Below are 18451 nucleotides of genomic sequence, written 5' to 3' on the forward strand. Positions count from 1 at the left end.
CATAACATTATGTTTTTTTACAAGTGTATGTAAACTTTTGACCACAACTGTACGTTTCCCCCAGTGGAAATGATACCACTTGTACCAGAGAGGGTGCGCGGACAGAGCCTGTCTTTGATCCTTGTGGCACCCCGCTGGCCAGCGAAGTCTTGGTACGCCGGGATAATCAGCTTGCTAGCAGCTCAGCCCTGGCAACTTCCGGTTAGACGAGATCTCCTCTCTAAGGCAGAGGGGGAGGTTTTTCACCCACACCCAGAACTATGGAAGCTGCATGCTTACCTGCTGAAAGGTCCAGCTTATTAGCCAAAGGCCTTTCTCCAGCAGTAATAGCAACTATCCAAAACGCAAGAGCTTCATCCACTAGAGGATTATATTCCTATAAGTGACAAGCTTTTGAGCGATGGTGTAAGAACGTGCACCTGGACCCTTTTCAGTGCRCAATAGGAGATGTTTTAACATTTCTTCAGGAGCTACTGGATAAAGGGCTCTCCTTCTCCACAATTAAAGTCTACTTAGCAGCCATTTCTGCCTGCCATGTAGGTTTTGTTGGAGTCACACCTGGTGCTCATCCTTTAGCCATGCGTTTTCTAAAAGGGGTTCGTAAACTACGGCCTGCTATTAAACCCAGTATTCCCTCTTGGGACCTCACTGTGATTCTTGAGGCTCTCTGCGACCCTCCATTTGAGTCTCTACAGTCTGTAGAGTTGAAGTTTCTTTCATATAAAGTTGCTTTGCTTCTGGCTTTAGCTACAGCTAAATGGGTAGGGGGCCTCCACACTCTGTCAGTGAACCCCTCCTGTATCCAGTTTTCTACTAATGACTCTAAATTGGTTTTGCACCCTAACTCTGCGTATCTTCCTAAGGTACCTTCTAGTTACAGCTCTATGTCTATAGAGCTTTCCAGTTTCCATCCCCCCTTTTGCATCTGAGGAGCAAAAGAGGCTGCATCTTCTGTGCCCTACTTGCTCAACACACTTACATCAGCCGCACACAGGATGTAAGGTCATGTGATCAGCTGTTTGTGGCTGTTGATAAACCACACAGAGGTAAAGCTCTTTCTAGACAAAGACTCTCTYACTGGATTGTAGAGGCCATCTTGCTAGCATACAACAGCAAAAACCTTCCAATCCCTCTTGGAGCTAAAGCTCACTCCACCAGGGGTGTAGCGACATCTTGGGCCTTTTTTAAAGGGGTACCTGTGAGTGACATTTGTGCCGCGGCCAGCTGGGCCTCACCAAACACATTTGCACGATTTTACAGCCTGGATGTAACAGCACCTTCGGTGGCTCAYTCTGTACTTTCTGCCAGGTCCAAAGCTCTGCATTAGTACAGTACTTACTCAGGCACACTACTTAACTCAGGTCTGATACTGCTCTGCGGGGCGCTTTGACAAGTCCCATATACAACTGTGTGTTGTACTGAGTGAAATGACTGAAAAGGAACGTAAGGTTATGAATATAACCACKGTTCCTTGAAGGAATGGAACGAAGTACAACACCTTGTTGGCCCCGCATCACAAAGGCTCGGTGAAGGGCGGTATCTAACTGAGTAATGACGCTGGTGACTCCGAACTTATAGGGTGAAGGCGGAGCCTGTCACCCGACGTTCAACGTCACCACGTCACCGGTCTAAAGACGTGATTAGAGGTGGCTTCAGCCAGGCGCGCGAGGGCGCGCATGTCCCAGATACAACTGTGTGTTGTACTTAGTTCCATTCCTTCAAGGAACCGTGGTTATATTCATAACCTTACGTTTTTCTTCGTAAGACTTTTTATTTTAATATATCTAATTTAAACTGTAGATCATGGCAGATTACAGAATGGGTTAACTTTCACTACATACCATATTTATTCAAGTATAATATGTAAAATTTAATCCATAAAATCATCCATAAAGTTGGGGGGGGGTAGTACTATACTCGGATAAATATTTTTACTTATGTATTTTAACTGAAATATCAGCTTCATTCACAAAATACCTGAGTCTAGAAATGAGACCACAACGTAAAAAGCAGTTGAAGCGAGCTTACCTGTGACACTGCTTCAGAGTGCGATAATAACAGATCCAAGCAGGCAACGTGATGTGAAAAAAGTGTGTGTGGGGGGGGGCAGTCCTGCACCTTTAGTAATGATGAACTAATGACATTAGTATGTGACCGAGTCGCTCCTGGAACAACAACAAACACGTGCTCGTCTGTAATGGCTGCCGTCTACCGGTGTTCTGAAAAAGTTTGTATCCCTGAAAAAACRTTTCYCCACCASAGGGGGCGCTCGCGAGTAGGAAGTAATCTGCTTTTGCCCCAGAAGATGGCCCGAATCTCATGTGAAGTCTCTGACTTTTGTGTTGGTGCATCCTGATGGACTATGTGTAAAATGCCAGAATTCATATGATGCTGCTACAGCTGATATTTATTTGTTGTCAAAATACCTTTTTAGTACATATGTTGTTAAAATAAAATGAACAGTCCAATGATCATTTTACTGATATGTATAAAGACTGCAAAGGCTGAAAATTCTTGAAGTCTGTATGAAATTGGAGGTAGTTTGAGGATAAAAATTTTTATGCTTTTCAAGCTCAAAAAAGGGGGGAGGTCGTATTGTACACGAGATCGTATTATACATGAATAAATACGGTAATTGTAATCCATAAGTAAAACCATAATGTGCCCTTTTCTTGTTCTAGATAGTAATGAGATTTGGGCTTCACAGGGGACGACTTCAGCTTGCTGGACCAGAATTTAGATCTGTGACTTCTGGAGAATGACAAATAGCCATCTGGTTATCCTTCACTCCAGACCTGCATTGGAACGTCATCCCGAAATAGCATCAAAGGCTACGAATTGTCTTTAGAAAATGTGGGTGCTTCTTATAAAGCTACAGAGATCTCAATTGAGTTGTCACTCAGGGTGTCTGTTGCATTTGGATACAGATACAGTCACGCTCATTTCTCATTTCAGTTCGGGGAAGAGAGAGGAAGCAGCATTCACAAGGCAAACACAAACAAGGAAAAAACACTTTTTACAAGTATTAATTGACACACAAGGGAATTATGCCTCTTATCTTCTCTCCTTGAAACTAAGTACAGCCTCTGGGATGTTCTGAAGCATACTGACAAGGTGTGGGTGTGCTTTTCAAAACCAATCTTAAATATGTTTTGCAAAGAAATTTATAAAGTTTTGACACCAGTGCAGTCGAAACAGTTTTTTTGAAATGTTGATGTGGCCTAATGATAACCATTTTCAACTTCCCCTGGCTTCAGCGCCCAATTTTCCATTTTAATTTAATCAAGTTGTCTTCTTTTCTAACCACAGGCTGTCACAATCAGTTCTTTTTATGGATTGTTTTAGATACTAACATCATCAGRGAAGATCATTTCCTGTGAAAAGTTTAATTAAAACAGCTTAATGGAAAAATATGTATTTTTTTAAATTGCATTTTATACTGCAAGTATTCATTGAATCTTATTGAAACATTGAATTTGTGAAGAGGCATGTTAGTGGTGACTAACACATGCTTACAAATTAAGCAAAGAAACAAATGAGACCAATTATTATTTAAGGTAGAATGTATTTTTTTTTTCATTTTATAAAGAGCAGTTCAAAAACAAAGGGATAACACTTACCAACAGTCAGAGCAACATAATACATCACTATGGTTTAAACACTAGTTTTCACAATAACAGCTAGTCCAGATTAATTTTTGGTGTGGTTTACTTTAGTCCATTCCTTTGCAAGTATAAATCATTGGTGGTCTGAAACTAAATATAGAGCAACAGAGATAACAGAGATTTTAAATCAGACAGGAAGAAAAAAAAGTGGTTAACGTCTAGGCTCCAGAGGGTTTAGACATAATAAAACACTTAAAAAATCAAAATGGTCCTGTATAAAATTTTGGTTTTTAATGTTAAATATTTAAATACTGATAAAATTTCCATCCTCCCAATAAAACAGTTCTAATTAATTTAAAGAGATAACCTAATTTTTTTTATTTTCAATTAATTTCATTTACAATAAGGCTTCATCCTGGATTTACCGGTAGTTAGAAATTTGTAGAAGGGTGTCAACACTTTAAGCCTGACGTCTCACCCTCCCACACACACAACTTAAGTAGGTAAAAAAAAGTTCCGAACAGACCAGTAGCAGAGTTTGTGAAAACGACACACAATCACAGATACTGCAGCTGTACAATTGCTACCCACTTCTTCTATCCAAGCCGGCACAATTTACTCTTTATGTGTCTTCCTCTGGTTTCAGAAAAGAGCTCCGCTTACGAAGTTTACGGAAGCTTGCGAAAATTATGTAGTTAGAGACAAACCGGGAGCGATGTTTGCGAAAACAACACAAGAGCAGCTACTGAAGCTGTAAAATCGCTACCCACCTCCTTTGTCCAAGCTGACGCAAATTATTCTTTGTGCCTTCTTCAGGCTTCAGAAAGTAATTGCGGCCATCTTCACAGAGGCTTTCGTAATCTATAGAAGTTTACAAAATTTATGAAGAATTTATTTTTTTTACGTTCTACAGGCTCAGAGACGTCAAATTTGAAGAAAAAATCTGAGATTTGAAAAACAAAACATGAGATTGTCCTATACTGTATGTCCATATACCTGCAAAATGAGGGAAAATCTGTCTAATTTATGGACAATCTGTACACTATTCAAAACACTCAAGGACATTTTACAATTGGAACAAAAAATGAATGAGACAGATTGAAAGATGTGCATTGTTAGGGTTAACACCAAATTTGTACTGCAAGTCGGAGATAAAGAACATGAAGCGTTAATAATTGATGAAAAAGGAGCAGAGCTAGTTTAGATATAAGGAAATGAATGAGGACTTAATGTATTTTCAGGTCACAATCAAGTTGGGAGTTAAAAACTGGATTTTAAGAAAGAGGAAGGACTTTTTTAAAAAAGGGAAAGGATTGTAGAAATACGTTAAAGAAAATACATAGTGTAACACAAAACTTTTTTTTGAAATAGTACATAGGACTTTTAGAAATTGAGTGCCAGTATGATCAGATTATCAAGTGGTCCTGAGAGCTTGTTTTTGTAGAAAACAGGGCTGAGTGTTTTTTATTGAAGTCCTAAAAACTAAAGTTTAAAGTAATCACTGATATGTCAGACCCTACCAATAATAGAGTTACAAAGTTGAGACAAGTGGGCTTTGATAAGGGCCCATTTACAGTAGTTTGTACCGGCACTCGGACACGTACACACAAGCTCCCTTTGAGTGCCATTGTTGAAATACGTTGGAGCCAGAGAATGTCTCATTAGCCTGGTGTCTGGAGCACAAAACACATCAGCATAGGCTGAATGTTTTTCTGACAGACTGCAAATGGCTTCAGCAACTATTTAAGGGAACTGCGAGCATTTCCAAAGTCATTAACATGAAAACACCCATGCCATCCATAATGAAAGCTATGCTGTAATAATGAGATAGAAACTTGCCTACATACCCAAGTTATCCGTAGCACTCTTTAACTGCTGATAGCCTGATTTGACCAAACCCAACATTCATCAGAGTATCATCTCTTTCAAAAAGGAGAGCAGATGGTCATAGCTTAGATTTTCTGTGGCCTTGWGGACAATAGAAAACAGTAGGTCTTATGGGAGAAACTTACATTTTAAGTTGACTGCCTTCGACAAGTGCTTTGTTGACTTGTTAGTCTAATGTTATGCATTGCTCTCAAAGGACATGCATGTGTAAGCTAACGTGACCTTATCAACTGCTGTGTTGCCTTACAGACACACAGTTGTTCACTCACTGTATGGCAGAAAGGGCATGGGCCTTTGACAGTAGAAAGAGGATTAGACTGCAAACCAAAGATTCTTAGTGAGTTTAATGGAATGGAGATGAGTGGATGGGAGATTTAAATAAATTAACCTTCAGTTGATTCCCCCAGGCTCGGAGAAATGATTGTGGGAGACTTAGGAGGGTTTTTTTTTTTTTTTGCTGTCACCAACGTATTGAATAGTCATGCTTTTATTATGCCACCAGAACATGTTAACTTGGGTGTTTGAAGGATGGCAGATGTTATGACCGGAGGTATTGATTAACAAATGAGCAGAGCAGATAAATGCATCATCCTTCCTTCCCAATGAAAACACTTTGCAATTAGTAATTCTCCACAGTGCTCCAGCTCTGTAAGCCACTGTATTGGTAGATGTTACAGCATGCAGAGAAGTAATAAATTTGTAAATGCACAGTGAGATACTTTATTGCTACCATCCTTTTAAAATGCCAGCACAACATTAGGGAATAGATTAACCTTTAGCAGACTCCCTACTGTAAGAACATAATTTTTCCCACTCAATTATTGTGACATTAAACCTGATTGTTGTCTCTGACATTTACTTAAAAATGCAGAATGTTGAATATTCTTGATATTCTTACCTCTGATTARGGAATACCACTTTATGAAAACTGTTAACTGAAAAGTTTTTTTTTCTATTCTTAGTTTTGTCTCAATGCATTGTCACTCACGCGTCTGCAAATGTGTCTCAAAGTTTTTGTTAATATTATMCCCAAAACATCAGATCAGTATTYTGTGAATTGATTAGAACCAAGACTRCCAAAGTTTAWAAAGTCTTGAGGTGTGAGACAGCATACTACATGGTTTACCAGCTCTCACTTTTACATGGTACCTCGGGACTTAATGGATTAACTCCTGGGATTTATTTTTCTGTGTAGCTGTGTTGTTGATGAATATTTATTGCGACAGAGTTCTGCACTTTGCTTCCATGTGATTTATATGCAGTTGTGTTTCCAATATTCTGAATTCACTTGACAGACATCGCCTTCAATGTTCAAAACACAAGCTTGACTTGTGTTGTTCATGGATAAATGCTAATTTAAGTGCAAAAGACGTAATTAAAATATTTTATTAAAATCCAAAACTTAATAATAATTTGACACTTGCTGACACTGTATGTTTGCAACAAGATCGTGGTTAATTTTGTCATTTGTAATGTGAGTCACTAATTCCAAAAAACAACAAACTGTTACAATTTAGTCCTTTTTTCAATAATAATGGTGTGAAATTAAAAAGAATGCTTTGATCCAATAATTACATTTGTTGAGAGTTTTCTCTGCATGTCTTTTCAGAGAACGATCCCAGCTATTCTCCACTGGTTTGAAGTGTCGGTTATTTTAACAACTCTTTGTCTTTGCTATAAATACATTGGAAGTAAAAAGCTTCGCTAATACTCTCATGAGGATGCCGTTACTGCTTAGCATTCTTTGCCGCCCTCTGCTAAGCTGCGCTTTTTCAGCACCTTGTTTATTCATCTGTTATGGGCACTCATAAGTTCAGTCAGCTACCTTTTTTTTAGGAAGGTGTGAGCTAATGCCAACGTACCTCAGCACAGACGTGTGCTCTTTTTTTTCCTTCGGGATACCTCAGGCTATAACCAGAGTGATACCTTATTTCACTTTAGTGACTGATTTGTTCAGAATTTCCTTTTTCATTGAGACCTTAAGACTTTATTTCATCAATAACTATCAGTAAAAGTTATTGAAAGCCAATTTTGAAACCTGTACGTAAACCTGTACACAACTAAGCCCAGCATTTATTAAGAGTTATCAAGGTGAATTGAAGAAAAAAAAAAACTAAAATGGCCCCAAACAATTCAAACATTGGCCTTGATGTGCAAGTTCTTGACTGATATTTAAAGCATAAGTTTTGTTTGTTTGTTTCATTCTTTTGTTAGATTTTTTAAAAATAAAATTTTAGTGAAGGTAGGACACTAGACAATTTTTTTATACATTGCAAAAGAGGTATTGCACTTTTCCTTTGGATTTAGATCCTCTGAGGGTAGACCAAAGAGAAAAACAAACAAAGTAAATGTCAATTATTAAAAAATCTGAACAAATTGCATTATTTATGTACCAGAGTCACAGTAAAAACAGGAGTGTTAAAATTTCAGTGTTAAACTTTTGGGTGCTGATTTAACACCCCCTAGTGTTATTTTAACCCTTTCTGAGTAAACAGACACACATTGGTGTTAATTCACAGTGTTGATTTCCTCAGTGCTGTATCAACACTACATAGTGTTAAATAAGCTCCATCCACTCTTAAGTAACACTTAACAGTGTTGCTATTTAAMACCATGCAATGGTGAAAAAAAAGCATTCTGAGAAGCCCCGCCCTCTTCCAACTCATGTCACACAGACCAGTATTTTCTCAGCAAGGAATGCTGGATAATCTTGTAGAAATGATGTGTTTGCATGTTTATGACTATTAAATAAGTTCATGACAGTAAAAATTTGTTGTTCTGGTTAGTTTCCTTGTTCAGTTTGATCAAGTTGTTCAAGTTTAACTTTGTGTTATTGGCCATAAATTGACACCATGAGTGAGAAGTACTTCCTGGTGTGTGAAGGGCGACTCCATTGTACCTTTCTACTAACTACTGAGTAGTGTTAATGCACCAATACAAATAGTTAGATTTTAACTTTGAGTGTTAAATTTACACTATCAAATTTGTGGTCTATTGACAGCTTGTGGTGTCTGTTAACCTTTCTAACACCATAATTTTCTTTGTAAATAATAATACACTAGTGTTACTTTTAACACTATTTTAAGACTATTGAAATGTAAATCTGACACCCAATATTTTTGAATAATAAACATTGTCTGGTGTTACTTTTAACTCCATATTTTAACACTATTTTTATGTTGATGTGACACCCAGTATTGTTGAATATTAAACACTGACTGGTGTTAAATTAACAAAAAAATGGGTGTTAAAATTTAACACTTTCACAAATTTTATTTTAATACCAGCACGTGTGGATACATATACGGTAGTCACTTTGTTGGTGTTGAAATTAACACTGTGGGTGTTAAATTAGCACTGGCATTTTTGCTACTCTCACTTCTCTTGCTTAAGTTAAATTTGAGGATCATGAATGAACATTTTAATTATCACAACATGTATTGTGTCAGATTCATGAAAAACTGAGTTCAACACCTTCAACAACTGAAGTGATGTTTGTGAATTGTTTCTGTTGATTTGCTGGGGTATATTTTCCAATTTGCAAACTAGGGAAAAAAAACCTGCTAAATCTGAAAAGCATTCAGGCATTTTAATTTTATTTTTGATTAATTCTCACTGCAGCAACAAAGAAAAATCAGTTCCTGGGTTGCAGGAGCTTTGATTAGTTTTAGGACAGAATAATCTATAACTTGTGGCTCATCGTGTAGTCCTAAATGCAATACAAACCACTTGTGCAKGTGTCTCTGTTTAGTATGAAAAGTTGGTCTTCACCTTTTGTTGTGACGGGTGGGTGTCTCAACCACTTTGCCTGTTGGATGATACAAATCAGCGGAGCAGAAAGGCAGTTTGTTGATAGACAGAGTGGGTTCAGTAATGAAGTGGAAAAGTCAGAGAAGCTAATTTATTTCTGTGGCTGAGAATATGTTATGTTAATGCAGCATGCCACTGTCTGGTCCTTTGCTTTGCTCAGATGAATGAACACAGTGGTTGGCATAGTCTATATGTTTCTGAGTTCTATCTTAGGTTAATAGTCCACCGCTCTTAGGGTTTCCCCCACTACTGATTCCCTTCCTCACTGCTATGCTGTTGCACACTTCCTTATGCTCTGCATTATTCATTCATACCAATGGGTTTATTAGCTGATAGGAACTGCATGAAGCGTTACAGGAAAATTATACAAATGTGTCGGGCTGAAAATTATTACAGCTCAGTGTTATGCTTTTTAAGTCCTGCTCTCTGACTGAAAAAGTGCAAGTTCAAACCCGGCACCTTCCAGTAGCATAAATGCATTATTTAAAACTAATTATATCACAATTATTTAATGGATCTCATTATATAACTCATTGTTGGCGCTAACATGACTCCACCTGTGCATTAGAAACCATGCTAACTGACACGGCATATCATTTCGATGTCTTATTCTGCACTGCCATTAAAAAGGGGCATGATTTGTGTGACTTTAAAGTTACATATTACATTTTAATTAGTGGTGTACCGATACCAGCATTTTTACAAGTTCAAAATACCAGATTGTGTACTCATTTAAATGTGTTACGGCTTATACTTTAAGTGAAAAGTTTGTCTGTTTCATGTTTAAGAAACCTRTGGAAAACGAAAGAAAATTTAATTTCTTGTTTTTATTTATTTTAAAACGTTGCACCGKTATACGTCATGCTGTATATTTAAACTGATAGTCAAAGGGGCTCTATAAGGAAGGAGAGCCACCTTCTTCTAAATAAAATATGTTTTTAAAGTTATGGTGTAATGTTTAGGTTCTAACTCAGTAAGTACTCTATTGGTACTTGGTATCAGCAAGTACCAAACTGAAATACTCGTACTCGGTTTGAGAAAAATTGGTACCTGGACACCTCTAACTTTAATAATAACTAGTATTAATAGTTTACATGAATGTGTCAGTTTTAGGGTTTTTTTGTTCTATTTGAGAACAAAAAAAGTTAAATATAAAAAATGAAATATTTTTGTCGCAGTCCAAATTGCTGTTTTAATAAACTGCTATTTGTAGTTAAAAGACAAAAATAACATTATAAATTGGTCTTTACTCTTTTTAGACATTGGTGGTAACATTTCTGATTGTACTCCAAGGTAAGGTGAAGTAATTATCCACTGACATTCACTCTGTATTCTAATTCTGTGTATCTTTGTACATTAACGTTGCRTGTTATTAATGCGTCCTTCATAAAAACTAGGCAGAATTGGTTGTAATTTTTATTGCATTGTTTTGCTCTAAAGTTTGTCTCTTTCTTTCTTTGTTTCATTGCCTTGATTTATTCTGCAGCCTTTTGATTCAGTTCCTCCCGTCTCCACCCAGCCTCCTGGTATTTATTTTCTTTCTCCCCCAAGGAGAGATACTTATTGACATCGCTCCTCCCTTTGGCCAGATGTTGAAATTTAGACACCCCGTTCGTCAGCCAGCAGATATACGAGTAGCAGCAGACACACGGGGCGATGACCCAACAAAGATTTGGTTAATATGCAGGTTTACGCTAGCACACATGCACACACACTCAAAGGCTTTTGTCCAGAGCTCTGTTTTTACTCTCTGCTTTTTAAACCAACAGAAATTACAGCTGTCCAGAGCTCAAACTCAGAGACACACGCCTGATAAAATGTTTCATTTCCTTTGAGTCCAAGCTTTACTTTTACGAACCTTTCCTCTGTAAGAGCCAGATGGGATCTTGAATGTCACACAAGATTTTTCTGAACGTGTAACTCTTCTTTTAAGTTGCATATTTGACTTTAACAAATGCCTGCCTCGAGTCTTTTTTTTAAAATTCATGTCAACTTTGTGCCACATTTAATTTGCCCTGTTTATTTCTCAAGAAGAAAATAGTTAGCTATGCACACCACTATGAGTAAAAGTCACATTTTTTTTGCCCTTCGTGAACTGAAATTAGACCACAGCCTCGAAAGCACAGTGGTATTTCCCTGCAGCTGTTCACAATGCTTCACTCTTTCCATGGCTTCTCTGTGCCTCTCTTCCCAGGAACTCTTCATGCCCTGCGTGAATGAAAGGCTGCATCTCTTTTTATAAACTGTAGGTGTTTATTGCTGACAGAGTTAACATTGCCAAAGTAATGGATTCATTTCACTCCAGAGAATTGACAGTCATCTRTAAATAAGTGTGACTGATGGATTTTCAGTGGCGATCGACAGAAGAGTTTGAGCCCAGACAGAAGATCTATTCAAATTAACTCTGCAGCAAATATAGACTCAATGTTTAAATCAAACAAATCTTCAGCCCGCAGATTTGATGTATTTAAATAATTTATTTCACAAGTCTTTTTTATCACAGATGTAACTTTAACACATTTTGTTCATTTTTGTAGAGGCACATACGTTAAAAGGAATATGGTTATTTGAGAATATTCGAAAATAAATAAGTAGTCTGCTCTCTTTTGCAAACAAGATTTGATCTCCTGTGTTATTCTTCCTTTGCATATCTCATTTGTCAGTCACTGTTGAGCTTCTTATCAATCTTAATTGAAGGCACGGAAAGTAAAGACACAGTTGGCAGAGGAATTTTGATCATATTTGTTCTGATGTGTCATATAAATAAAACTGCAGCTGCATGCGTCTTGATAAAGCAGGGAGCATTTGATCATTCATGCGAGTCTTTTAAAAATGCGAATTGCGGAACGAAAAGCAGCCTTTAATGTCCAGTAATGAACATGTTGTTGATGTTTAGAGTGCAGCTGGAGTCCGATACAAACTGATAAGGGTTCTTCAGACCACTGATTGAGCTTCTGTAAACTAGGGCTTCTTTTCTCTTGTGCCGAGCAGAAGAAAAAAAAAAAACTAAAACAAATCTGAACACATCAGGTATTGGCACTCAGGGGCAATTCACAATATTTTAGTTATTATTATTATTATTATAGTACCTGTAGATGCAAGTTTACTGGATTTTCTTAGTGTTGGAATCATACCAGCAGCAGCAACATATGATTGATCAAATATATTTGAAATTCTTGTTTTAAGACATTTTTAAATTTTGTGTGAAGCTCCTTGTCTGCATTTAAGGAGACAGCCTCAAAACGAGTTGATCTGAGACACACCTCAGAAAAGGAGTGAAAGAGGGGCTTGTGGATAGGGCTGAGCGATATGAACAGAAAAAATATCTCAATATTTTTTTCCATTTGCCAACATCAATAATCTGACGATATCTTTCTTTCTTGAAAAAAAAAMCATGCTGTTAAACCCTGCTTGCTTACTAGGACATCTATGGATATGATAAACTACAAAAACATTTGAAACATGGTCTCCTATACATCATGAGTATGTAATTTTAACTCTAAATCATTGTAATTTCATAACTCTTACAGAGTTACTGTTTTACAACACAGAAAAGTAATTTTAACACTAAACTAGTGTACTTTCAAAACTGTTCTGGTGTTACTGTTTTACACCACAAATGTAGTTTTAACACCAACTTAGTGTAATTTTATAAGTGTAATTTTATAACTCTTATAGAGTTACTGTTTTACATAACTTTAACTCTTAATTGGTGTTAATAATTTTAACACTTTTATAAGTGATAATTTAACACAGAAGTGGTGGTTCCCATATAAAATTTGTACAAGTGTTAAATTTTAACTCTGATAGTGTTAAATTTACACTTTGTTCTCCTGATGATGACAAGGAGGGGGTAAATGTTTATGTTCATCAGTGAACAAATCCGACTCACAGCATGTGCACTCCCGTGGGAGCAGTCTCGGCTTGGTTTGCGCTCCGGGTAGCATGGAGTGCGTGCATCCTCGCCAGTGATGGAGGTGTTTATACTTGGTGCTTATAGTATTTTCCATGTGGCAGAATACTTTATAACTTGTGAAATACTGTAGGATAAGTATGACGAACCAACAAACTGAATGTTGCATGTAGCGCACAGCCTTTGCACGAGGAGCTTGGTCATATGTGCAAAGTTGGATAATGGCGCTATGAGCAGAAATATTTAATATAAAGTTAGGTTTTAGAGACCAAAGTTCCAGGAGTGAAGTGAGGGAGGAGATGAGAGGTTTACTCACTCAGGAGGACCCGCCCGGCTCTGCTCTTATTGGATAAAAGTGCTCTGGGGTTTGTTTGGTTTGTTRAAAGTAGCATCCCGTTTTGAGCAGACTGGGTGGCTTTARCAAGAACGCAACAGAAAGCAACCAGWGTTCCCCCACTTACAGATGACAGAAATCCATCCTGGCCACATTCAAAGTTACGAAAATCCGTTGTGGTGATGGAGAACTTTAAGCCCCGTGGTTTTGGCTGCCGCAAGTCCAAGACTGAATCCTGCCTGCTGATTGGTTCCTGTGGCATATATTCTGCGAATGGGGACTTATGCCTCTGTCTTCACCACCATATTTGTTGTCTTTTTGAGTCAGTATGAATACTCAATTACGTAAAATTGCATATTTTCAAAGCAACATGGGCGATCTCTGGTATTCGCGGTTATTGCAGTGCTTTTAAACATGTGACATGATCTACCACAAATTTTGTTAGTTTGTCTTTCTTGGTTTTTACAAAGTTTTTTCAATGTTTTTCACCTTAGTTGCCTTAGTACTTGTATTTTTTTTTTCCAATGATGCATTCTGTGTGGTCTGTGTTGCAGGACTCAACACTCTGCCCTTTGATCCAGCAACCAACAACGACCCTCTCCAGTTCAACAGTTCCAGTGGTTCTCTGGTGACCGATTGTGCCCCCTTGGAAAACACTGCTGACAATAGCAAGAAGAGGAAAAGAACCAGTCTCCCTCCAGGTACTGACTATCTCTCCGAAGATTTGTCCAATTGCTGCTGGGTTGCGCAGTGAACTGAATTGGTCACGATTTTATCAAAAGCCTTGTCCAATCCTAAATCCAAGTGTTTCAAACCTCAACTAGAGAATGCTCACTCAAGAGAGTGTAGTTACAACAGATAGATTTCATGCCAAGCTATTCCCTCCTACCAATAACCAATGACTTTGGTGGGAATTATGGCCTAATCCTATTACTGGGTGGCAGTATGGACAAAAACTAGCTTATTTCAGTCTTTGTTGTTTTCCATTACCTTGCCATGTCCTGAAGCTCTGGTTGTCTGCCCTGTTTAGGGGCTGGGCAGCTCCAGCAGGAAACCGCTTCATTGAGACTGTATGTGTGCTTGAATGTCTGTTACTGTGACAACGCGGGTCTGCCAATCACAGCTTCAACACGCCTTTTCTTCTCCCACACAAACAGCGTCTTGTCATCGGGAAAGGGAGGCACATGGGAGAAGATGTATGTGTCCGTGTGCTATAAATGAACAGTAATTTGAGTAAGTGCTGGGTCGCCTGGTAATGCGTCAAATTAAAAAAGGGCTTTCTAATTAAAGAATTAAAGAAGTTCTGACTAATTAATTGCTTTTGTAAGTGGAGGGAAGAAGGCCCTTTAGTCAGAGAGGTGTTGTTCTGTGTTCTCTGCTTCCCTGGCAATGATAATTGGCTTGGATTAATGCTCTACATTAACAAGCTTTAGACAACTTTTCATCTTTTCTTCACATCTTTACATGGATCAGTTAACAACTTGATGTCTTTAATTTTGATTTATTTCACTAAGTTTGACTGAAGCTGGACAGTTTATCACAGACCTTCATCAAAAGACTGCCCACTAGAACATTCTCTGTATTGATACACACAGTTTCGACCAATAAAGATTATAGGCAGTAACTTGGCTTTTAAATAGATTTTGTGAAGGGAAGGATCAGTTTGCATGTGGCGAATTACGCATCCATTTTAGCACAATCGTTTAGAAATGAGCAATGCTTTTTTCTGTTTTTCTGATTGAAGGCAGCCCTGACAGCTTGCTGTGTATATCTGTAGCACGAAATCACTGTCAGTTCAATGAGCGCAAGATTTTTCCTGCCATTGTTGTGGCAAAACTAGAAAATTCTTGCTGCTGCTCTTTTATATTGTGTGTTTCTAAGAGGAGGGATGAATCAAAACAAAAAACGATGAACGTTTAGTGTAATTTATCTTCTTAAACGTTAAAAGGAGGCAGAGAGAACATCAATATTAACTACAAAAAGCATTGCTGTTTGTCATAAAGTGGCAACTTTTTGATGCCTTCTTTTATTTTTCAAGTGTTGCTGTATAGTTTTGTTATTCTTTTGGTCTCCTTCCAAAGTTCTGTCAAACTGTAGACAGTATAATGTGTTATCCAAGCATAATTTTAATCAGATGTTTCATTATTATTCAGTGGTTGCTGTCAGAGTAAATAAATATGTTTTGTCTTAAAGAGAATAATTATATCTTACTTTGGCCTTTGTTAAACAAGAGACATAAAGCTGTTTCTATAGTTAATGAAGAGGTTAATTGGTGTTGGAATGTGCCCGTGGCAAAGACTTTCTTGGTTAAGATTTGTGCTGCTTATAGTTTATGTACAACTACAGCATGAAACATGTGTTGCTTATTTTTTTTTTCACTTAGAAAGCTTAACTCTGTTGTTAAATTTGTGCTTTATTTTACTTCCACGGATTGTTTTGTTTTTGTGTTTAATTTATTTATTTATTTATTTATTTATTTATTTATTTATTTATTTGCTCTCAACAATCATAGAGTTGTAACTGTAAATAGATTATAAAAATATCACCAGAGCCCTGGCACACACCAGTTTAAGAGCAGAGGCGTTATGTGTCTGTAGCCACGCTTTTTGTTGCAAACATGTGACCTGTTATCGCCGCTGTGCTGATAACGGCTTTAATTACAAATTTTGTTTGACTTGACCTCCCATGACCCAATAGTCTGCCTTCACTTATTGCTACGTGCTTGAACCCTGTGATGAATAGCTGGGTTAGTAGAGGTCTAAAGCAAATGGAGCTGAGGACTTATTGCCCCATAATGTCGGATTCTGTCTGCCTTCTGTCTTCAGTCTTAGTCAGGTCCTTCATCACCTCGATAAAGCACCGACTCATTAACAACCACATTGACAAAGTGTCATTAAGGGATTGTAATGGACATTTTTTTTCCTTCTCCTTTCTTTAAAATCGCTGCTGCACTTGAGAACTCACTACATGTGTGCTACGTTTGAAACAATACTTTTTTATTATACAGGTGCATTTTCTTCCTTTTATTGGTTAAAGTAAAAGATAGACCTGTTGTGATAAGCAACAATTCAATTTAGGGATGCACGATATAGCAGCATTAACAGTGGTATTGGCCGATGTTGGTCATTTTTTAGCATATCGGTATCGGTCTGATAAGTAAAATTGGGCTGATATTAACATCCAGTATAGATTTACCACCTTTTAACTTTGTGTTTCTGTTTCGGGAGGGGAGATGGTTGGTCGAACAGTTTCTGTATGATCATGATAGTGATAGCGATGCTGCACAGCCAGGTAAAACTGAAGTATAGAGCCATTTCAGTGGTGGTTTTTTTTTATGTTGTTGAGAAAAGACACCCAGGTGTTTTTGCATACACTGCCTGGCCAAAAAAAAAAATGTCACCACCTGGTTTTAACTAAGTACTATGATCTGGGATTGCTGCAGTTGGTCAGGTCTATGTTCAGCTAAAGTATGTGCTCAAAGAATAAGGTCAGCTAACTTTCTGAATATACTGAATGGCCAGGTTATTCCATCAATGGATTTTTTTTCTTCCCTGATGGCACGGYCATATTCCAACATGACAATGCCAGGATTTATCAGGCTTGAATTGTGAAGGAGTGGTTCAGGGACGTTATTTTCACACATGGATTGGCCTCCACAGAGACCAGATCTTAAGCCCATTGAGAGTCTTTGGGATGTGCTGGAGAAAGCTTTGCGCCATCATCAATGCAAGATCTTGGTGAAAAATTAATTCAACACTGGATGGAAATAAATCTTGTGATACTGCAGAAGCTTATCCAAACAATGTCACAGCGAATGCGTGCTGTAATCAAAGCTGAACAAAATAATCCAACAAAATATTAGAGTGTGACCTTTTTTTGGTAGCAACTTTTTTTTGACCAGGCAGTGTATATACTATATATATGAATAATTTGTGTGTTTGTGTAATATTCGTAATTATTGGATATCAATTTTCATATTGGTGCATCCCTAAATCAAATAATCACACAATAAATTAAAATGAGGTTGATAATTTTCATTTGCTTGCTTGTTTGTTTACATTGTGTCTCCTTCTTTTCCACTCCTTAGCGTAGGGAGGAGTGAACTCTCACGTCAGGYATTTGCCAGGTGTATGGTTTCATAACCTCTAGTATGTGAGCCCCATSAACAGTCATTTAGCATGAGGAGCATTTTCTGTTTGTTGACAGCTTCTTCAGCACAGACACCTCAGGGCACCAGGCCGACCCTTGTGTTCGCGAAGTTGTTTTTTCTTTTTACACTACGTAAATTTTGTAAACTTCCGTAAACTTTGTAAGGAGTGTGGGGGTGACTGCAGTTATTTTCTGAAGCCAGTGGAAGACACATGAAGAATAAATTGTGCATCATTATCATTATTAGTCTACAAACAATATTATCATAACATTATTATCAATTAACAATATTATTACAATATTTTTTGAGACAGCTTATCATCCAGCTAAATTTATCATTGTTGCAAACATKCATTGTTGCATCAGGCCCAGTAACGGATAATAAACAGCCTGCTGTAGGGCCCTATAATTTCCACGATGCGGAAAACGCGGACGGAATCGCAGAATTGACCAAACAAAATGGAATTCGGTGTAAAACGTGGAATCTCACGGAATTCTTATTTTACAAAAGGTAATTTTATTATGTGAGATTTGGTTTTACACATAAAGAATTGTTTTTTCTTAGTAAATAATTTTAAACACCTTTCAAAAAKAATTTAATGTTCTACTGAACCACAGCTGTTCGTTATATTAATGAAAGTAAAAAAAACAGACATTAACTTTTTTATTTCTGTGGCCAATTATTTGTTAAATTATTTTTCAGTTACTTAATAATTACACACTTTAGGTTAATAAATATGGTTGACATGAAAA

The 18451-nt window shown here is 37.4% G+C and overlaps 1 protein-coding gene across 4 annotated transcripts in view; it reads left to right on the forward strand.

Moving 5' to 3' along the window:
• enox2 (ecto-NOX disulfide-thiol exchanger 2) overlaps positions 1-18451 on the forward strand; it is a gene marked incomplete in the record, with an annotated part of 191191 nt that overhangs the window by 73261 nt on the left and 99479 nt on the right. For all 4 annotated transcript variants that reach the window (XM_014003713.1, XM_014003739.1, XM_014003722.1 and 1 more), the window contains 1 exon segment: positions 14104-14250. In XM_014003713.1, the coding sequence (XP_013859167.1) occupies positions 14104-14250 (147 nt within the window).

Source organism: Austrofundulus limnaeus, unplaced genomic scaffold (assembly GCF_001266775.1).
Source record: "Austrofundulus limnaeus strain Quisiro unplaced genomic scaffold, Austrofundulus_limnaeus-1.0 Scaffold1, whole genome shotgun sequence".
In the NCBI taxonomy this organism is placed as follows: domain Eukaryota; kingdom Metazoa; phylum Chordata; class Actinopteri; order Cyprinodontiformes; family Rivulidae; genus Austrofundulus; species Austrofundulus limnaeus.